At 44.7% G+C, this 22,979-nt stretch overlaps 2 protein-coding genes and 1 long non-coding RNA gene across 3 annotated transcripts in view; 1 reads left to right on the top strand and 2 right to left on the bottom strand.

Moving 5' to 3' along the window:
• poli (polymerase (DNA directed) iota) overlaps window positions 1–6,774 on the bottom strand; it is a 96,671-nt gene extending 89,897 nt beyond the window's left edge. The window contains exon 1 of the mRNA XM_063042627.1: window positions 6,639–6,774. Within this exon, the coding sequence (XP_062898697.1) occupies window positions 6,639–6,645 (7 nt within the window). The 5' untranslated portion in view covers window positions 6,646–6,774. The remainder of the gene's footprint in view (window positions 1–6,638) is intronic.
• On the bottom strand, window positions 233–5,923 carry LOC134343850 (uncharacterized). The gene is made up of 3 exons (XR_010017329.1): window positions 4,833–5,923; window positions 2,810–2,927; window positions 233–2,451 (listed from the first exon to the last, which is right to left on the bottom strand). It is a non-coding gene; the product is annotated as an uncharacterized LOC134343850 (long non-coding RNA).
• A 276-nt stretch (window positions 6,775–7,050) lies between the features above and the next one.
• The window catches only part of LOC134343849 (methyl-CpG-binding domain protein 3-like), a 138,899-nt gene continuing 122,970 nt past the window's right edge, over window positions 7,051–22,979 (top strand). Inside the window, exon 1 of the mRNA XM_063042628.1 lies at window positions 7,051–8,164. Within this exon, the coding sequence (XP_062898698.1) occupies window positions 7,392–8,164 (773 nt within the window). The 5' untranslated portion in view covers window positions 7,051–7,391. The remainder of the gene's footprint in view (window positions 8,165–22,979) is intronic.

Below are 22,979 nucleotides of genomic sequence, written 5' to 3'. Positions count from 1 at the left end.
TTGCTGTACTATTCTACAGTCTGTATTTTTAAATCAGAATCAGATCTATTACCGCGAAATTAGTTGTTCAGTGGCATTAGTTGTACCGTGCAAGACATTAAAAATGACTATGTTACAAGAATAAATAAAAATAGATACAGTTAGATCAAAGTTCAAAGTAAATTTATTATTGAAGTATCTATGCCATACAGAACCTTGAGAGACATTTTCTTGCAGGAACCTGCAGGAAAACAAAGAAATACAATAAAAATCCGGGGGAAAAACACACAACAAAGACCGCCAAACTTCCATTATGCAAAAGAGGAAAAACTGTGCCAATAATTATAATAAGACAGACAGATAAACATACAGACCGAGTAAAGGAAGAAGAACAAGATAATGCTCAGAGAGTAGAGTTCCTCCTGCATTTTGTGTGTTGTTTCAGCTATTGCCCGTCAGTTTGTACTCCTCCCTAACCCATTCTTATTCCGGATTCTGCCCCACTATCTTCCAGTCCTGATGAAGGATCTCGGCCCGAAACGTTAACCGTTTATTCCCCTCTATAGATGCTGCCCGACCTGCTAAATTCCTCCAGCAGTTTGTGTGTGTTGCTCTGGATTTCCAGCACCCGCAGAATCTCTTGTCTTTTTGTTAGTGTAGTCTTGATGAAGGGTCTCGGCCTGAAACGTCAACAGTTTATTCCCCTCCATAGATGCTGCCTGACCTGCCGAGTTCCTCCAGCAAGTTGCGTCTATTACTCTGGATTTCCAGCATCTGCAGACGGTGATTGGATGAGCGTGTGGGACAGGATGGATGTCAGAGGCAGTTTTATTTAACACACAGAGTGGTAGGAGTGCTCTAGTTTTAAAGCCTGGCTGGTGTGTGACTGTGAACAAAAACAGCATTTTATAATTTCTTTGCAGCTGCATTTGTATTTGGTGCTTGTGGGTTAGGGAGGGGCTGTTAGAGTAAACTGGGCAAGTAGGTGCAGAGCACATCTCCATGGAGGACCTGCAGGGCAACTTGCAACAGAGAGACGCAAGAACGTGAATTGCACATATTATTGACTGTAACAAATGGGAGACTGCCCATCAAGTCTGCTCCGTCATTCTATCATGGCTGTTTTGTTATTCTTCTCAATCCCCTTCTCCCCATAATCATTGACACCCTCACTAATCAAAAACCTATCAACTTTTGCTTTAAGTATACCCAATGCCTTGGCCTCCACAGATTCACCACTCTCCAGGGAAAGAAAGTCCTCCTCACCTCTGTTCTAAAGGGATGTTCCTTGTATTATGAGGCTGTGCCCTCTGGTCCTAGACTCACCCGCCACAGGAATCGTCCTCCCCACATTCACTCTATCTAGGTTATTAGATTATGAGGACACTCAGTCCTCGTTTATTGTCATTTAGAAATGCACGTGTTAAAAAATGATACAATGTTCCTCCAGAAACATATCACAAGAAAACACAGGACAAACCAAGACTAAAACTGACAAAACCACATAATTATAACATATAGTTACAACAGTGCAAAACAATACCGTAATTTGATAAAGAGCAGACCATGGGCACAGTAAAAAAAAGTCTCAAGTCCCGATAGCCCATCATCTCACGCAGACGGTAGAAGGGAGTAACTCTCCCTGCCATGAACTCCAAGCGCCATAAACTTGCTGATGCATTGGAAACACCTGACTGCAGCGGACTCTGAGTCCGCCCGAAAACTTCAAGCCTCCAACCAGACCTCCAACACTGAGCACCATCTCTGCCGAGCGCTTCCATCCCGCCCCGGCCACTGAGCAACAAGCAGAGCCGAGGACTCGGGGCCTTCTCTGGAGATTCTGGATCACACAGCAGCAATGGCAACGAAGGAGGCATTTCAGAAGTTTCACAGATGCTTCTCCGTGTCTCCATCAAATCAGGATAGTGCACGGCACCCTACTTGACAGATAACAGATATCATCACCGGAGTGGCCGCTGCAAGCTTGCGTCGTGCCATCTTCTCCTCCCGCCATATTTCAATATTCTTTCAATATTCGATAGGTTTCAATGAGATCTCTTCACATTCTTCCAAACTCCAGCAAGCACAGGTCCAGAGCTGTCAAACGCTCCTCATAGCCTTTCATTGCTAGGGTCATTCTCCTCTGAACCACCTCCAGTGCCAGCACCTCTTTTCTCAGACAAGGACACAAACCAGCTCACAATAATCCAAGTGCAGACCGGCCAATGCCTTATGAAGTATTACAACCTTGCTTTTATGTTCTAGCCCTCTTGAAATCGAGGATTAGATTGCAATTACCTTCCCTACTGCTGACTCAGCCTGTCTACAGAGTTTGTACTTTCCATGTGGGATTCCTCTGGGAGCTCCAGTTTCCTCCCACATTTCGAAGATGTAGGGGGTTAATTGGTCACATGGGTATACTCGGTGGTGCGGGCTTGTTGGGCCAGGAGGGTGTGTTACTGTGCTGTATCTCTAAAGTAAAAAAAAACACACTGCAAATTAATCTTTAGGGAATCCTGCATGAAGTCTCCCAACTCCCTTTGTACCTCTGATTGCTGAATTCACACCCTGTTACACACCCATACTAAATTATTTTTCATTCCAGACTTTGGCCTGATTCATATCTCCATGTTTAAATAAGTTTGCCACCCGTTTCACTTTCATTTTTATACATTTCTCTTTTTGTATTTGACTTCACAAAAATGTTACAAGACATAAAGCTGTCACTTACAACCCACAGCAATTATTTCTATTTGACCAAATTAAAATTCTCTGTTTTCAGGTTCATTGCTGTTTATTGTCACCGTTACATTGAAACACACAGACGTACCGTGGAGAACATTCTGACTGCTTGCATCAGCATCTGGAGTGGAGGAGCCACTGCTGAGGATTGAAGAAAGCCCCAGAGGGCGATCAACTCCACCGGCTTCGTCATGCACACCGGACACCTTCAAAAGGCAACATTCATCATTCACGGCCCTCATCACCCAGGACATGTGCTCTCCTCATTGCTAACCATCAGGGAGCCTGAAACCCCACACTCAACATTGCAGGAACGGCTTCTTCCCACCCACCGCCAACAGATTCTGAATGGACAATGAACCCATGCACGTTCCAATTCCAGGACAGGTCTGTCGGTCGTTGCTGATGATATCTGTTAATGAGCCAGCACTAATAATGTTGTTATTACTTCTAATATAACATTTGAGAAACCATGTTGTAAAATGTTTATGTAGCAGGGAATGCCAAAAGTACATCTATAAAAAACCGTGAGCAACATACAGAAAACAGACAAAACAGTGCCATAGCAGCATAGTGGTGAGAGAGAGAGAGAGTGAGAGAGAGAGAGAGAGAGAGAGAGAGAGAGAGAGAGATGGAGGGAGGGAGGGAGGGGGGGAAGAGAGAGAGATGAGAGGGAGAGAAAAAATGGAGAGGGACAGAGCGAGGAAGAGAGAAAGGGAAAAGGAGAAAGAACATGAGAGAGAGCAAGGGGGACAGAGAGAGGAAGGGAGAGACGAAGGAGAGAGAGGGGGGAAGTGAGAGCAAGATAAAGGGTGAGATACAGAAAGAAAGAGTGAGAGGAAGGGAGAGAGAGAGGTATGGCATGAAAGAAAGAAAGAAAGAAAGAAAGGCAGAGAGGGAGGGAGATGGGGAAGGAGAGTAGATTTGGAAAGGATGTTTCCCATGGTGGGAGAGTCTAGGCCAAGAGGGCACAACCTCTGGATAGAGGGACATCCATTCAAAACAGAGAATCAGAGGAATTTCTTTAGCCAGAGGGTGGTGAATTTGTGGAATTTGTTGCCACATGCAGCTGTGGAGGCCAGGTCATTGGGTGTGTTTAAGGTGGAGATTGATAGGTTCTTGATTGGATATGACATCAAAGGATACGGGGAGAAGGCCAGGAAATGGGGTTGAGGAGGAGAAAACAAAGGATCAGCCATAGTTGAATGGTGGAGCAGACTTGATGGGCCAAATGGCCTAATTCTGCTCCTATGTCATATGGTCTTCTGCAGAGAGAGGGGGAAGGGAGAGAGAGTGTGTGAGGGAAAGACAGAGAGGGAGCAGGGGTGGAAGGGAAAGATGAAGGAGAGAGTGTGAGAGAACAAGTTAGTGGGAGAGATACGGAGAGAAAGAGCGAGGGAGGAGAGAGAAAGGTATGGCGAGAGAGTGAGACAAACAGAGAGAGAGAGGGAGGGAGATGGGGCAGGAGAGAGAGGGGAAGGGAAAGAAAGAAAAGGGAGAGGGACAGAAAGTGTGGGAGAGAGGGAGAAGTGGGTGGAAGGGAGAGATGAAGAAGGGGAGAGAGAGAACAAGTTAGAGTGAGAGATACAGAGAGAAAGAGTGAAAGAATGGAAGAGAGAAAGGTATGGAGAGAGAGGAAAAAAGAGAGGTGGCAAGAGGGAGGGAGAGACAGGAAGTGACCATGGAAGAGAAAGAGTGTGGGAGAGAGAGAGAGGGAGAGAGCAAACTATACTTCTGGTGTGAGAACACCTAGAGTATGTAGGAGCCTGTTGGTTAGCTGAAGAGCAGAATAGTCGTCTAGAAGTGTTAGCCACGGACATTGACATTCTGACATCCTGCAGTGAAGTGTTATTCAAGAAATAAACTGCATTTAGCTTCGACCTTGTTGGGTGAAGTGAGATGGCTCGAGGAATGGCTGAAGATCGCACCCCTCAATCTTCCCCAAATCTGCAATCTTCCCCAAGCTGTAATAGTGTTGCACTAACTGCTACGCCTCCACGGTCCCCCATCAGAGAAGAGTTACAGGAGCCTGAAGACCCATGTTCAACTGTTTAATTACAACTCCTTCCCTGCCGCCAACATTTTCCATGAGCTAATGAAGATGACCTCACCATTACAAAATGCTGGAGGAACTCAGCAGGTCAGGCAGCATCTATGGAAACGAGTAAAGGGTTGACGTTTCAGGCCGAGGCCCTTCAGCAGGACTCTAAAATTTCCAGTGTCTGCAGACTTCCTTGTCTTTGTGACTTACCTCACCATTCCTCTTTTGCACTACTTTTTTTTGTAACTTACACTAATTCTTATGTCTTGAACTGTATTTCTGCTGCTAAATAACACATTTCATGACATATCTCAGTGATAACACACACACAAGAGATTCTGCAGATGTTGGAAATCCAGAATAATTCACACAAAGTGCTGCAGGTACGCAGCAGGTCAGGCATCATCTATGGAGGGGAATAAACGGTCGACATTTTAGGCTGAGCCATTGCCGACCTCCGCCACTATTTTATTCTTTGCAAACATTCACTGTGGAACAAAGAAATACAATAGAATCAACAAAGAACACAAGAGACTCTCAGGTGTTGACCCCTCTCCCCCACCATCTTTCCCCTTCCTTTCCAGTCCTGATGAAGGGTCTCGGCCCAGAACATTGACTATAAACCTAATTCTGATATTGGCTTTGACTCCATCAGGTAATTGCTAGCAAAGCATTTTGCAAAACAGCAATGGTGAGCATTTCCAACAGCAGTCTTTGTGTGTGGAAACCCTTCCTCCCTGCACACTGCCAGCCTGATGTAGAAAGTCACTGTGGCAATTGATATTTATCTGACCATGTGCCGATATACTGGTGGCTTGACCCGAAAGCCTGAGCTAGAGTGGGTATGGAGAGGATGTTTCCCACAGTGGGAGAATCTAGCCTCGGGACAGAAGGATGTCCCTTTAGAATAGAGATAAAGAAGAATTTATTTAGCCATGTTGTGGTGAATCTGTAAAATACAATGCCTGAGAGAGCTGTGGAGACCAAGTCAATGGATGTATTTAAAATGGAGGTTGATAGGTTCTTGATTAGTCAGGGCGTGAAAGGTTATTGGGAGAAGACAGGAGAATATATACATATATATTATACACACACACACACACACACACACACACACACACATATATATTAGTTTGAAAATAAATTTACTTTCAACTATGAACTTTACTAACCGAACATCAGGCTTGTTTTCCCCAGAATGTTTACCTTGTCCAAGATGAACAAACGAGAGGACATGGTATGTGTACCTCTGAGCCTGGCTAATCTGTTGTCACAAACACACACACAGCTGACTTTGAGAACACTTACCCTGATATTGCAATTCTTTTTCAACTTGAGCTCATTGTGAACCAGGGTACAGTTGCAATCTACATTATTTGCTTATTTTGTAGCTTATTGTAATTTTTATCTTTTGCACTATACCGCGGTTGCAAAAAAACCCCCAAATTTCATAATTTAACATGATGAAAATGAACCTGAATCTGATATTCATATCTGCCAGAATTTTGCTTCAGGTGGGGTGAAGGACTCAATTTTTCCGATTGTTTATTTTTATGACAGAATATATTATTTTATTGTGTGTAAAGATAATACATATTATTTTATTTTGTATATCAAGATTTATTATGAAATATGTATTTTAATATTTTGTAATAATTATAAAATATACTGTATATCTGTATGTTTAATATATACTGTTATATATAAATACATTTATACATTATAATATATAGTAAAACTATTCAATGGATACTATATCTAATGTTACATTTTATAATATATCAGTTTATAATTTATATACATTTATTCTGAAAAGTATTATGAAAATATAATATATTATATTAGATATTCTATATTAAATAAAACATGTACGTACAGAGCATGTTTGTGATTTTGATCCATATGTATCGAGTAGATGTTACAGTGTATACCCTCGACGACACATTGTATCCACTCCCCAACACCCGGCGCTGCCACTGTTGCCCACCCTTTCAGCCCGCAGCGGGGCAGAGCGGCAACCGACCCCCGGGAAAACCATGCTCGGCCACCCGGCTGGTCCGTACCCAGTCCCGGCGCAAGGATATTCACTTAAGGCTCGCTTGGAAAGCTAACAAAGAAAAACAACCATTCAAGTAGTTTCGGCGCCTTGTGAAAAAGTTTGTTAAGACATTTTTTTTCTTTATTTACAAAGTGCAAGAGGTTCTTGGGACGAATTTCACTTTTGCCGACGGACTACTTTGTAGTCTGGCGGACGGGTCGGCGGCGGTTGCTAGGAGCGCGGTGGCACCGCCGGCTCCGCTGGGTGGGACGGCCGTATGGTGGAGCTGACTCTGGCAAAGGGGAGGGTCCCTGCGCGGAGCGGCGAGAGTAGAGACGGAGGGTCCCAGCGCGGAGCGGCGGGAGTAGAGACGGAGGGTCCCAGCGTAGAGCGGCGAGAGTAGAGACGGAGGGTCCGTGCGCGGAGAGACGAGAGAAGATAGGGTGTCCCAGCGCATAGAGACGGGGGAAGATACAGTGTCCCTGCGCGGAGAGAACGGGGGAAGATCGGGTGTCCCAGCGCCGAGAGACGGGGGAAGACAGGGTGTCCCAGCGTGGAGCGATAGGAGACAGAGTCCCAGCGTGGAGCTGGATGAGACGGAGGGGACGGCCTAGACGCGGAGGGGGTAGAGGGGGAGGGCTGTGGGGTAGAGGGGGAGGGCCCCAGCGCGGAGTGGGTAGTGGAGTAGGGCCCCAGCGCGGAGTGGGTAGAGGATTTTGGCCCCAGCGCTGTGCGGGCAGAGAGAGAGGGCTCCAGCGTGGAGCCGGTAGATGGGGAAGGTTCCATCGCGGAGTGGGTAGAGGGGAAGAGGCCCAGCGGGGAGCGGGTGCGGAGGGAGCGACCCTGCGCGCGGAGGGAGCGCCCCAGCGCGCAGAGGTTGCGGAGGGAGCGCCCCAGCGCGCAGAGGTTGCGGAGGGAGCGTCCCAGCGCGCAGAGGTTGCGGAGGGAGCGTCCCAGCGCGCAGAGGTTGCGGAGGGAGCGTCCCAGCGCGCAGAGGCTGCGGAGGGAGCGTCCCAGCGCGCAGAGGTTGCGGAGGGAGCGTCCCAGCGCCCAGAGGCTGCGGAGGGAGCGTCCCAGCGTGCAGAGGCTGCGGAGGGAGCGACCAAGCGCGGAGCTGGTGAGGAGAAGGGGTCCCAGCGCAGAGCAGCAGCAGCAGAAGGAGGGGCCCGGCTCGGTCGGCTCGCCCCGACAGCTCAGCCCCGCTGTCAGCTGAAGATCGAGCGGCCTCCGTTGATCTCTGAGACCAGCCCCGCCATGGAGAGGAAGAGGACCATCTGCCCGTGCCTGCCTCCCGGCTGGAAGAAAGAGGAGGTGATCCGGAAATCGGGGCTCAGCGCCGGCAAGAGCGATGTTTATTACTACAGGTGGGTCGGATGCGGGGGACTGTTGGTGTTTGAGGGAGGGGCGAGGTTGTGTCTGGGGAGAGGCAGGCTGTGGTTGGGAGTGGAGGTGAGTTGCCAGTTGGGAGAAGTTGAGATGTGTGAGCACCCAGGGCTTTGGATTTTGGCATGGTGGATTTAGGGTGAGGGGAGTTGACGTGGGCGGGTGGGGGTGTTTGGAGGTGGGTTGCTAGTTGGGGTGGATGAGGGCATGGGTGTTTTCTAGATGGGGTGTATTTGAGGGGTTTTGAAGTCGATGGGGTGCTGCAGGTGAGTTGCCAACTGGGTGGAGTTGGGTTGAGGTGGGAGGGAGAGAGTTGAAAAGTAGGTGGTGTAAGGGGCCTTGGAGATGGGGTGGTGGAGTTGGGTTGAGGGGCTTGCAGATGGGGTGAAGGGGTTCAGGTGGATGGTTGGAGATGGGGTGAAGAGGGTTGAGGTGGATGAGGGTGATGAGGGGTTGGAGATACAGTGAGGGGGTTGAGGTGCATGAGGATTGGAGATGAGGCGAGGGGATTGGGTTGGAGACAGTGAGGGAGTTGAGGTGGATGGGGGTTGGAGAAGGGGTGAGTGGTGGGGGTTGAGGTGTATGGAGGGGAGATGATTTGGGATGGTGTGTTGGAAGCTGAGTTAGTAGGTAACTGGCAGGGTTAGAGGATGGGTGGAAGGGAGGTGTGGGGGACTTAGAGATGGGTAGTGGAGAGGGGTTAGGCTGGTGGTGCGGGAAGTGTGGTCACTGGTTAAAGAATCTGCCAGGATTCGGTACCCTGGCAAAATTGAGTTTTAAACAATACTTAAAAAGCTTTTGGAAAAAGGAATGTTCTGTTTAACACTCAGCTGGAGAAACTTAGTGGGTCACGCAGGTCTCAACCCAAGTCGAACAGATAACAAATTTGATATTATTGTCATCTGACGGTACATAAATACAACTGAACGAAACAACGTTCCTCCAGACCATGGTGCACCCACAAAACATATATCACACACAGCGCATAAAACAAAACATTTCCATAAATAAGTTAATAATATGTAATTCAAAATGCAGGTACACAGTACAGTAAACAGCTTCTGCTAAAGCTGACACCTCGGTGGTGGCAGGGTATTCATTAGTCTCACAGCCTGCGGGAAGAAGCTGTTACCCAGTCTGACAGTCCTAGTCCTGATGCTTCTGTACCCCCTCCTTAATGGTAGTAGGTCAAAGAGATTGTGGGATGGGTGATAGGGATCCTCAACAATGTTTCAGCCCCTTCATTTACAACGGCAATAACTGTCACAAATGGATGGCAAAGGAGACCCCTGTGATACTCGCGGTTCCTTCATTACTTGCCTCCCCCTCCCCAACAGCCTCTCCTCAACCGCGTCAGTTATTCCAGCAGGTTGCTCTTCTTTCCGGCATCTGTGCTCTCTTGTGTCTAGATCTTGGTTAATGTTTTTGAAAGCAATAGCATTTAAATTTTCCTACTGTTAACTGTCGGTTTAGAATATATCAAATCTCTAAACTGTGTTTTGGGGATTTTTACTTGTAGCCTTGACGAGGCGAACCCAACGAAAGGGTATCTGTCAGTGGGGATTATAATTTTGGATTTAGCTGTAATGAATGGAGTTGGACAGGCGGAAGATGTATCAGTGGGAAAACATTTTTGTGTAGCCATTAGAGAGTTAGCTTTACAACCGTTATTGAAAAAAAGAAAAATATATTAGGAGTAAAGTTTCTAAACTTGAGATTAACTTTATTACATCAGAGGACAGGAAACAGCTATTTGAAAGTTAATCAGTTTCTGAACTATTTGGATAAGAAATTAAAGTTTTGGAGTCAGTGTGTTTGCACAAAGGAATGGAAAGAGTCTGCCAAATCTACAGGTACCTGGAAGACAGGAAAAAAGAAGCTTCAATTAGATAAGCCGACAGAAAATCTGGAATGCAGTAGACCACAGTACTGTGCAAGAGTCTTAGGCACGTATAGCTGGGCTGCCTAACAGTTTTGCACAGTACTGCAGTCATTGTATGTTTTGCACTGTGCTGCTGCTGCTGCTGCTGCTGCAAAAAAGCAAATTTCATGACGTGTGAGTGATGATAAAGCTGATTCTGATATGGGCCTCTGTTGTGGACTGAGAGTGGGAAGGGGGCAGGGAGAGGGGAATCACGGTTGGGAAAAGGGGAAGGGAGAGGGGAATCATGGTTGGGAAAAGGGGAAGGGAGAGGGGGAATCACGGTTCGGAAAAGGGGAAGGGAGAGGGGAATCATGGTTGGGAAAAGGGGAAGGGAGAGGGGAATCATGGTTGGGAAAAGGGGAAGGGAGAGGGGAATCATGGTTGGGAAAAGGGGAAGGGAGAGGGGAATCATGGTTGGGAAAAGGGGCAGGGAGAAGGGAATCATGGTTGGGAAAAGGGGCAGGGAGAAGGGAATCATGGTTGGGAAAAGGGGAAGGGAGAGGGATGAGCAGGAAGCACCAAAGAGACATTCTCTAATATCAATTAAACCAATTGTTTGGAATCAGATCACCTTGCCTGGTGTCTCAGGTCTGCATCCGTGCCACCCCATGCCCCTGGCACCCCTCTGCCACCTGTCCCGTACCCCTCCTGTGGTGCTCCACCCTTATCATTCCCAACATCATTTGTTCCTACTAGATTTACAAACTTACTGTTTGCTCCACGTTGACAAATACAGCACTGTGCAAAGGTCTTAGGCATCCGAGCTAAGACTTTTGCACAATATTGTCGAGCAGAATTAGGCCATTTGGCCCATTGTGTCTGCTCGATCACGGCTGATTTATTTTCCGTCTCAACCCCATTCTCCTTGTAACCTTTGACACACTTACTAATTAGGAACCTAGCAACCTCTGCCAATGACTTGGCCGCCACAGCCATCTGTGCCAATCAGTTTGACAGATTCACCACCCTCTTGCTTTGTACATGAAAGTTAAAATGATTAGGAAAGGAAGAGGGAGTATGCAAAATACTGGTAAATTAGAAAAAAAAGATGTTTTATGTACGGAAAGACCATGAGGATAACCAAATACAAGGTAGGCCGATTAGGAACCAAATAGGTAACCTTTATGTGGAGGCGTAGGATGTGGTTTACTTTAAGAAAGATTTACAATGAGGAGGATGATGGCGAATGAATATCAGATGTCGAGGGGAAGTATTAAGAGATTTAACATCTTTGTAATTCAGTAAGGTGTTGTGCTCAGAGGCATGTAACTTAGATTCTTGAAAGAAGCAAGGGAGAAAATTACCCAGGGTTTGATTAAATTTCTTGTCTTCTTTCTGTCCATTTGTTACCCCTCAACCAGCAGGCTCTTAAACCAGAGGGGATAACTTCACTCACCCTAACACTGAACTGTTCCCACAACTTACAGACTCTCTTTCAAGGATTCTTCTTTTCCTGTTGTCAATATTTATTGCTCATTTATTTATTCAAACAAATGAATCTCAGAGTTGTATTTAATGACTGTGACGGCGAGTGCTTGGGGTAAACACACTCCGTATGTGCGCGCTTATATACACACACACACCTGGTCATGCTCTGACTGTCACTCACACACAGAGACACACTGACAGGTACTGAGACAGAAAGAGGGAGAGACACACACGCACACCCTTGTCATTTTGCTACTGTTGTGCTGAGTGTGCGCACTTCAATGTCTTCCCCTGGTGTATCCTATTAAAGGCTCCTAGATGTTTGGCTCTTCGGTGCCTTTCCTGCCTACATGGTGGAATATTCTTTTTGTTTCGTAAACAGGATTTGTAAATGTGTATATTTTGTTTGTATACTGCACGTCAGGTAGATACACCTGTTCATTTATAATATGATTGTTACTGCATTGTGGCGTGCATCATATTCTGATTCACATGTAGTCTTAAGTTAACTTTGTTGGTGATTTAAGATGGTATGTCATAGTGCCTAAAAATGGGGTTGATCACTCTCAGTAGCAGAGACAGAGAGAAGGTCACACTGCCAGGACTTCTAGTGTAGGGATATTTATTGTGTTTTCCTTTTGTAAGTATCCTGGTAGATATCCTTTTGTAAATATTGGCAGTGGCAATTTTGTGGGGTTCAAAAAATTCACGTTTGCTTTTTTGACGCACTGAATAAACACCCTTGCAAGAAAGTGCTAAGCAATTCTGGCCGTCAATTCTTTGGTCGTAACCCAAGATCTAAAAGTGATGTTACTGATAAATTTACTTTGAGGAGTAAAGGTAGGAGTAAAAGGCTGTCAACGCTGTACCGTTGTCTACTGAGGGAGATAAGTACAACCTACATAGTGGGTTAACTGGTGGTGGGCACATTATTGCCATCTGTCTGAAGCAGCAAAATATAATTTTCAGATCAGATTGAGATGGTGGAATGGATGTGGATGTTTTACGAGAAGGTCACATCTGACAGACAAAAACTCAAAAGCACATTTATGTCACCATGTACTATCTTGAGGTGTAGGCATTTCCAGGAAAATAAATACCATAGAATTTATGAAACTTATGAAGACTGACAAGCAAGCAATGTGCAAAAAATGAGATCATGAAAATTAAAAAAAAAATTGTTGTCGCGCTATGAGGGGAAAGTGAGTCCATATCTTGTGAAATCAGTTCATTGTTGAGGTGAGTGAAGTTACCCATCCTGGTTCAGGAGCCTGATATTTGTAAGGTAATAACTGCTCCTGAACCTGGAGGTGAGGGACTTCAGCTTTTCTTCTTCCTTCCTGATGGTGGGGGTCTCTAATGATGGATGCTTCTTTCTTCTGACAGCACTCCATGAAAGGGTTTGTCACACCCTTGGCAGAGTGGCAAGTTGCTTCAGTAGTTAGTGAAACAGCAGGTATCGAGTTGATGGGTGTAATGGTGACTGGAAGCAGAATGTTCCTCACAACTCAGTGCTTGGGTCCTTGCGTTTGTGATTTCTATCGTGGCGGGGTAGAAATTCATCCTTACCAAAGGAGGTGCAAGACACTCCTTCCCTCTACTAGCCTGCAGGTCACTCTTGGGCAAAGTGTAACACCTGCTTAGCTCCCCACTCTCCCCCCCACCCCCGATCAGGGTCACGTGAAAGATCATGGGAGCAGGTGGTGGATGGTTGTCTGAGCTGCTGGTACATATCACAAGTCCTGTTACGTGACGACTGATGTCAAGCAGACAATCTCTGAAGAGTATTGATAATGACTGAGGTTGTCTGTTTTATGAAGACACTGCCCAGAAAAAGACAATGGCAAACCACTTCTGTAGAAAAAATTTGCCAAGAGCAACCATGGTCAAGTCCATGATCACATGTCATACGACGCAGCACATAATGAGGATAATGATGATGGCTTATGATTAGGTTTCAAACCTAGCCAAAGGAATTGTAAGAAAGGTAGATATGCAGGAGCAATCTATATTCAGTGGTGCTAGAAAGTTTGTAACACTGTAGAATTTTTGCTCTTTCTGCATAAATATGACCTAAAATATGATCAGATCTTCATGTAAATCCTAAAACTAGATAAGCAGAACCCGATTAAATAATAACACAAAAAACACTATACTTGTTTATTTATTTGTTGAGAAAAATGCTCCAATATTAAACGTGTTTATTGGAAAAGGTATCTAGTTTTAGGATTTGCATGAAGAAGGTTTAGGTCAGGGGTTCCCAAAGTTTCTTTATGCCATGAACCAATATCATTAAGCAAAGGGTCTATGATCCCCAGGTTGGGAACACTTGTGTTAGAAGAATCTTAGAGTAGGTTAAAAAGTCAGCACAATTTTGTGGGATGAAGAGCTTGCACGGTGTTATAGTGTTCTATGTTCTGATTGTCACCATTTTGGGTCATCAGGCTTTTGAACAAAAGGGGACAATGCACTCACCTATTGAGATATTCTCACAATCAATTATCTCACTTTAAGGACCTTTTATCTTGTTACTTCATGATCTTGTTATTTACTGCTATTTATTTATACTTCTGTTTGCAGTTTGTTGTCTGCTATGCTCTACTTGATCTTTCATTGATCCTGCTGTAGTTACTGTTCTATAGATTTGCTGAGTGTGCTTGCCAGAAAGTGAACCTCAGCGTGTAATATGGTGACACTTATGTACTCTGATGATAAAACTTAATTTGAAGTTTGAACTCTTTTCAGTACCCTATGGTAAATAGAGCATTGAGTGGCATGGCCAGAGATCCTCAAAGAGAGCAAGACGTGTCATTAAGGAAGTTAGAAATGGATATGGGGCGATTTCTTTTATAAAATGACGCAGTTAATTCTGGCGTTATAGCTATTCAGCTCGTCTTAAATCTCTACACAGGAATTTGAGATGGGGAATAAAATTTTCTCTTACAGATTTTGTGTGTGTTTGTAAGGGGGGGGGAAGAGAGGGGGCTAAATAACTAAACATTTTTTTTTCCCAGCAACACACTCACAATAGCTCGGGGTGAGGAACTCAACAAGTCAGACAGCATCTGTGGAGAGGTCTGACTTTGAAATATTGACTGTTTTATTCTCCTCCACAGATGCTGCCTGACCTGCTGGAGCTCCTCCAGAATTGTGTGTTTTGCTTTTGATTTCTAATATCTGCAGAATCTTTTGTGTCACATTGTTCTGTAGACTGAATTCCATTTGTCATGTTTATATCCCTTTAACGCAAGGGTTCCCAACCATTTTTATAGCATGGACCAATAAGTCCATTAAATATAGGAGCAGAATTAAGCCATTTGGCCCATTGAGTCTGCTCTGCCGTTTCGTCATGGTTGGTCTATTTTCCCTCTGAGCTCCAAACTCTTCATGCCCCGATGAATCAAGAACCTATCAACCTCTGCCTTAAATCTACCCAACAACCTGGCCTCCAGAGCCACCTGTGGCAATGAATTCCACAGATTCACCACTCACTGGCTAAAGAAATTCCTCCTCATCTCCATTCTAAATTGATGTCCTTCTATTCTGAGGCTGTGTCCTCTGGTCTTAGACTCCCCCACTAAAGGAATCATCCTCGCCACATCCACTTTATCGAGGCCTTTCAACATTCGACAGGTTTCAGTGAGGTCACCTCTCATTCTTCTGAATTCCAGTGGGAAGAGGTCCGGAGCCATTAAACGTTCCTCGTATGATTAACCTTTCAATCCTGGAATCATTTTCATGAATCTCCTTTGAACCCTCTCCAATGTCAGCATGTTCTGTTCTCAGATAAGTGCCCTCAAGGGGGTCTGGACACCAGATTGGCAACCCCTGCGTTATCAGAGTAAATTCCTTCATTACCATCTATACTTTTCTTTTGTTTCATCTGAAATTTTGTAATTATGGTCCTTGTATTTAAATCAAAATCAGTGATATCCACTCATTGGCCACTTTTCTAGGTACAGGATTTCTAGCATGGGCAGTATCTCTTGCATTTACATTTCTTTCAGTTGATGTTTCTTGAAGGATGCACAGATGACTTGGCTCTATGTTATAGAAAATAGCGATATTGATGGCTTTCAAGGGATGGGGGTGGCCTGTTTGCATTCTGATCTGGTCACTGCATTGCAGGAAAGTTGTGATAGCATTGGACGAGGTGCAGAGGAGTTTTATGAAGTTGTTGCCAGGAGTGGAAAAGTGTAGCTGTATGGAATGATTGGATAAGCCGGTATGTTTTTTCCATGAGCAATGCACGCAAAATGCTGGAGCAACTCAGCAGGTCAGGCGGCATCTATGGTGGGGAATAAACAGTCCAGGCCAAGAAACTTGATGACCGTGTTTTAAATACAGTGCCTTGAAAAAAGTATTCAGCCCTAACTTTTTGTTCACAAATGAATATTACAAGCAGGGAGGTCGTTCGATTTATCTGAGAATTTTTATTTGTAAATCGCTTGCTTCTCTTTTCACAGTACAGCCCAAAAATAGATAAATGTAAAGCATTAAAAACTAAAAATTTAAAAACTGTACTGTCAGCAGTTAAAAAGTACTCATACTCCTTTGCTCGGTACTAAGTTGAACTACGTCTTGCAGCTATTACAGCCAGTAGTCTTTTTGGATAAGTCTCTATTTGCTTTGCACAATGTGATGCAGCAAGATTCGCCCATTCCTCCTTCCACATGGTTTAAGCTGTGCCAGGTTATTTGGGGAGTGGCAGTAGGCATTAATCTTGAGGTTTTGACAGAGATGTGCAGTTGGGTTCATGTCAAGACTTTGACTGGGCCACTCAATGACATCCTCTTTTAGCAGGACAACGACCCAAAGCACACTGCCAGAGCTTCAAATGAAGAAAATTAGAGTTTCTCCCCAATTTAAGCTTTCTGGCGGAGGCTAGCAAGTTTTTATCCAGGATCTCTCTGTATTTAGCAGCATTCATCACTCCATCAACCCTAACCAGATTTCCCAGTCCCTGCTGTTGAAAAGCGGCCCCATAGCATGATGCCACCTCCACCATATTTTACAGTAGGGATGGTGTTACCCAGCTGAGGCACAGTATTAGATTTACTCCACACATACCACTTAGAAATAAAAGTATATACTTGCCCGTAAAGACTTTGCAAAGCATCGCTTAGAAGATATTGAAATGATGTGGAAGTATGTCTTGTGATCAAATGAGATTAAGTGGAAGTCCTTTTCCTCAACATTAAGTGGTATCTGATGGGCTGAATGGCTTAATTCTGCTCCTATGTCTTATAGTCTTATTTGGAAATTGTTCGAGGCAGTTTTTTTTGGGTGTAGAGTGTTTGGCTGCATCATTCTCCATACTGTGAGCCATCATACTGGAATGGGTGTCTGGTGTGAAATTCCTTCCTGAAGTCAGCGCAAACCTGAATGAGACCCAGGGACAATGCTAGTCACCGCAGATTGAAAATAACTTGTCTGGCTTTGAACAGAAGTCAAGTCACGCATTTGGGATGGACGGCTGTCTGTTAAAGCTATCAGAGATTGTTCATGTTAAAAATAACTAATCAATAACATTCAAATCTACTAAAAATTTAACAGATGAAAACATGCAACATTTTAAAATTACTTAGGGATACAGTGCAGTACAGGCCCTTCCAGTCCAACAAGCCACAACACCCAGCATTTGTTTGTCATGTGCTGTGTCTTATGATGTGGATGATCATGGTCTTTCCATGACCATGATTGTTCTTGGCATATTTATCTACGGAATTGGATATAGATCTGAGCTAGTTACATTACCTGCATCTCCCCGATATTCCTCTAAACCCTTTTCTGCCCTTGTCCCCATCTAAGTGTTTTGAATGTTGTGAATGTAGGAGGAAAGAAGGGTTTGCATTTGCTTTATTTGTCATTGAAACATCAAATGATATAGTGAACTGCATTGTCCACACTGACGGCCAATACACTGTGAGGATGTGCTGGGGGGAGCCCACAGGTGTCGACAAGCCTCTGGTGTTAACATAGTATGCCCACAATTTACGAATCTTAATCTGTGTATCTTTCGAATGTGGGGGGAAACTGGAGCACCCAGAGGAAAACCACACTGTCACGGGAAGAGCATACAAACTCCTTACAGACAGTGGTGGGAATTGAACCCTGATCAGTGATTTAAACATATAGAAACAATAAATCTACAGCACATTACAGGCACTTTGGCCCACGATGTTGTGCAGACCATGTAACCTGTCTAGAAAACTGCCTAGAATCTCCCTACCACATAGCCCTCTATTTTTCTAAGCTCCATGTACCTATCTAAGAGTGTCTTCAAAGACTCCATTGTATCGGCCTCTACCACTGTCGCTGGTAATGCATTCTGTGCACCCACCACTCTTTTTGTGGAAAATCCTACCTCTTCTGTCCCCTCTACCTACTTCCAAGCACTTCAAAACTATAACCTCTCGTGTTAGCCATTTCAGCCCTGGGAAAAAGCCTCTGACTATCCACACGATCAATGCCTCTCATCATCTTATACACCTCTATCAGGTCACCTCTCATCCTCCGTCGCTCCAAGGAGAAAAGGCCGAGTTCGCTTAACCTATTCTCATAAGGCATGCTCTCCAATTCAGGCAACGTCCTTGTAAATCTCTGCGCCCTTTCTATACTTTCCACATCCTTCCTGCAGTGAGGTGACCAGAACTGAGCACAGTAGTCCAAGTGAGGTCTGACCAGGATCCTACATAGCTGTAACATTACCTCTCGGCTCCTAAACTCAATCCCATGGATCATGAAGGCGATTATTCCATACGCCGCCTTAACAACACTGTCAACCCGTGCAGCAGCTTTGAATGTCCTATGGACTCAGAGCCCAAGATCTTGCTGATCTTCCACATTGCTAAGAGTCTTAACATTAATGTTGTATTCTGTCTTGAGATTTGGCCTACCGGTTGCTAGTGTTGCAAAGCAATTATGCTAAGTGCTACACTACTGTGCTGTCCTTTACCTGCCTCTACCACTTCCTCTGGCAGCTCGTTGGGAACCACCATCTCTGTGTGATAAACCTACCTCTCTGGCTTCCTTTTGATCTTTTCCCGTTCTCCTTATCCCTCTGCTATCTATTTTTAAACTTCCTTATTCTGGATGACTGTGCTACAGTTGCGGAGCAGTTACTGAGGTGCTATTACAGCTCGGCACGGAGTTCGGTACTGGCATCCTCTAAGTAAGGTTGTACGTTGCTTGCCATAATTAGACTAGGGTCAAGTAAACGGGTTACTGAGTAGTGCCACTTGCTGGGCAGAAGGGCCTGTTCCAAGTCGTATCTCAAAATAAAATCAAATTTTACAAATTCCTCCCCTCAGCTTCCTGTACCTCATGAAAAGTATCTAGTCTCTCCTCATAACTAAAGCCATTCCAGTCCCAGCAACGCTCTTAAATAGCTCTTTGCTCGCTCTCTAGCTTAACCACATCCTTCCTTTGGTATGGCGATCGGAGCTGCACACAATACTCCTAAGTGTGGCCTCACCAGCATCTCGTATGGCTGCAACACGGCCGCCCAAGTCTTGAGTGAAGAAACTGTACTCTTTTGTTGCACAGCCACATTTGTACCCACAGGTCTCTCTGTTCTACGTCATTCCCCAGTGCCCTGCCGTTCTGTGCGTATGATGTCTCTGGGCCTGTACTCACCGGAGTTTAAAAGAATGGGGGAAGGTGAAATTCTCATTGAAACCTATTGAATATTGAAAGGCCCAGGTGGAGTAGATTTGCAAGGATGTTTCTTATAGTGGGTGAATTGGACCAGAGGGCACAGCCTCAAAATAGAGGGGATGTCCATTTAGAATGGAGTTGAGCAATTTCTTTCGTCAGAGGGTGGTGAATCTGTGGAAATTATTGCCACAGACAGTTATGCACACCAAGTCATTGAGTATATTTAAAGCAGAGGTTTATAGGTTCTTGATTGGTAAGGCTGTTAAAGATTACGGGGAGAAGGCAGGAGAATGGGGTTGAGAGGGGTAATAAATCATCCACAATGGACTGGCAGACTAGAAGGACCAAATGGCCTAATCTGTTATTGTGTCTTATGGCCTTGTGTCCTGGCCAAGTTTAATTTTGCAAAATGCATCACTTCTCACCAGTCTGAGTTAAATTTCAACAATGCAACGAATTGCCAGGAAAGTCAAGATCTGCAAAAGATTGCGTTTTGCCTCTAGATACCCTGAAAAGGTAGTGTACAACTCTGTAATAGCGTAACGCTATTACAGCACCAGTGACCCAGATTCAATTCACACTGCTGTCTGTAAGGAGATTGTATGTTATCCCCGTGACCACGCGTGGGTTTTCCCAGTGTACGCTGGCTTCCTCCCACATTCCAAAGACGAATTGGTCAGTTGGTTAATTGTTCACATGGGTGTGATTGAACGGTGTGGGCTCGTTGGGCCTGAAGCATCTGTTATCATGCTGTATCACTAAATCTAAAATCTAAATGAAAATTCCAGTGTTAGATCCCAGTTGGAAACTGTCTGGTAAGCTTAGGACCTGTACTTCTGTTGTTGATGCGATTGGTGTCCTGTAATTACGGAAAATGTGTGTGGGAGAGTTTTTAAAGTGAAAAAGCCATTGCAGTGGGGTTCCATTCTTGACCTCGGATATCTGAGTCCAGTGGTACCAGTAGTCGTCACAAATTGGGGATTTCTGTGGTTATGGTGGATGGATATGACCTCCTTTCTGCGTTGTCATACTCTTTGCTGTCCATGAAGCATTGGAGAACTGCATCCCTGGCCATTGCATCTGACTGTAGATCTTGTCTACCCAGTTCACCATAGCTGATTTCACATGCAAGGACAGACATGCCCCTCTGTCACTAGGGTGTGAGTCTGCCAGTTACCCTCATCTGGTTTAGCCTGCTCTTTGAAGCGGTGCTCCAGGGTGCGGCTGCTCTCACATGCAAATAGCTTTGTGGAGCCACAGGTTAGAACTGAGTGTTTGGTGGGGACCGAAAGTGAGTGAGCTGTCCTGGAAATGGACACAACAAACCCCTTCACCAGAGGTGTTACTCCTCCCCGGACACCCCATACATCCCACTCTAAATGCCCCTTAATTTTACACACCTCACCATTTATCAGCAGCATTAGGAGAAGTGAGTGAGTATGTGAATATCATGAGAGGAGTCAGGCAAGGTTGTGTCTTTTCGCCAGACTCATTCAACCTGTATAGTGAAAATATCTTGAGAAGTATCAAAGACATCAAAGGATTCACAACTGGAGGCCATAATGTAAATAGCATCAGATATGCTGATGACATCGTACTAATAGCTGACTCAGAAACAAAACTTCAAGAACTACTCACTATAGTGACAGCAGAAAGTAATCGCAGAGGCCTCTCAATCAACACCAAGAAGACAGAAAGCGTGGTCATCTCCAGAAAGACAAACATCCCACAACGTGTGATCAAGATCGGAAATACAAACATCAAACAAGTCAACAAGTTCAGATATCTTGGCAGCCTAATAACAAGTGATGGCAGGTGCGACACAGATATCAAATACAGAATAGCAATGGCAAAAGAAGCTTTCCAAAAAATGAAGACCATATTAACAGACAGAAAAATGAGCATGTACACTAAAAACAGAATACTGCAGTGCTACATTTATTCCATCCTGACTTATGGAAGTGAATACTGGACCATTTCCCCAGCAATGGAAAAGAGACTAGAAGCAGCTGAATTATGGTTCTACAGGAGAATGTGAAAAATATCATGGACCACACACACATCAAATGAAGAAGTTCTCAGAAGAGCCCAAGCAGTTCGATCACTCATACCAACAATAAGAGAAAGACAACTCAGATTCCTAGGACACATCATGCGGAAAGATGAACTAGAAAAACTCATACTCTCTGGAAAAATCGCGGAGAGCAAACCCAGAGGAAGACCTCAGCTTCCGTACATCAAAAGCATAGCCAGGTGGCTACACATCGAGGCCAGGTGGCATCCAAAGAACGAGGGATAGATCTGTATGGAAAACCATGGTCACCAACGTCCGCATCGGATATGGTACCTGGACAGACAGACAGACGCCATTTATCCTTTCTTTCTCCAAAGAGGAAAGCCCTACCTCGCTCAACCTTTCCTCATGACTCATGATGCTGTGAAGGTCTTTTATAATTGTAACAAGGTAACTTAGCACTTGTATTCAAATACTCACCCAAATGTTCGTGAAGAACTTTATTTCTTCTCCCTCTCTTCTTGCTGCTGCCATCAGGAAGGTGATACAGGAGCCTCAGCAACCACACCTCCAGGTTCAGGAGCAGTTATTACCCCTCAATCATCAGGCTCTTGTACTAGGGGGATAACTTTACTCACCACATCATTGAACTGTTCCCACAACCTATGGACCCACTTTCAAGGAATCTTCATCTCAAGTTCTCGACATTTATTCCTTACTTTTTATTATTTTTTTTCCCTTTTGTATTTGCTAGCAGTTATCTTTTGCATACTGGTAATTTGTCTCTCTTTGCTTCTTTTCGTTGATTTTATTGTGTTTCTTTGTATTTATTGTGAATGCCCACAAGAAAATGAATCTCAGGGAGATGTATGGTGATGTATGTGTACGTGATATTAAATTTACCTTGCTGTCACTTTCTTTGTATTCCTTTTTGTCTTCCTTCCTTAAACTCTGCATCTTTCTGCATCAAAAACCTGGATTAAAAACAAGGTCCAAGAACGCTTGCAGAAATGAGAGCACAAGTTGAACCAGGAGTGAGTTATTCATCTCTTGTGCCTGTTCCGTTGTTTATCTTGCCACTACTTCTCTGCAGTACAGTATGGGCTCTTTGACTCATGATGTGCTGATCTATATAAATCCGACCCGTGTTCAAATCTGAATCTGGTTTAATATCGCTGGCAAAGTCTTTGTGTAGGTTTCCCTGAAGGTTAATTTGCAGGGTGAAGAAGGCAAGTGCAATACTTGCATTCAGTTTCAAGAGGACTAGAATATAAAAGCAAGGATGTCATGCGGAGGCTGCATAAGGCACTGGTGAGACCTCACTGGGAGTATTGTGAGCGATTTTGGGTCCCGTATCGAAGGAAGGATGTGTTGACATTGGAGAAGGTTCAGAGGAATGATCCAGGAATGAAAGAGTTATCATATGGGGAGCATTTTACAGCTTTGGGCTTGTACTTGCTGGAATTTAGAAGAATGAGGGGGGACTCTCATTGAAGCCTATTGAATGTTGAAAGGTCTAGATAGAGTGGATGTTGAGAGGATGTCTCCTTTCTTGGGGGGTCTAGGACCGGAGGGTTCAGAGTTATAAAATGTCACACAAAATAAAATGAAAAGAAAAATAAAAGTACATAGGCTCATTCTTAAACTTTCTTCCATTCACTTTAACCAGCAGTTCCCAACCTGGGTCCACGGACATCAAAAAGGTTGGAAACTCCTGCCTTAATGGATGACATTTAGTACTGGCCATTGCAGCCCTTGGAGAAAGGCACTG

The sequence above is a fragment of the Mobula hypostoma genome, chromosome 3, assembly GCF_963921235.1.
Source record: "Mobula hypostoma chromosome 3, sMobHyp1.1, whole genome shotgun sequence".
NCBI lineage: Eukaryota > Metazoa > Chordata > Chondrichthyes > Myliobatiformes > Myliobatidae > Mobula > Mobula hypostoma.
Note: the sequence above shows the minus strand (reverse complement) of the source record. Positions and strands in the feature narration are given on the sequence as shown.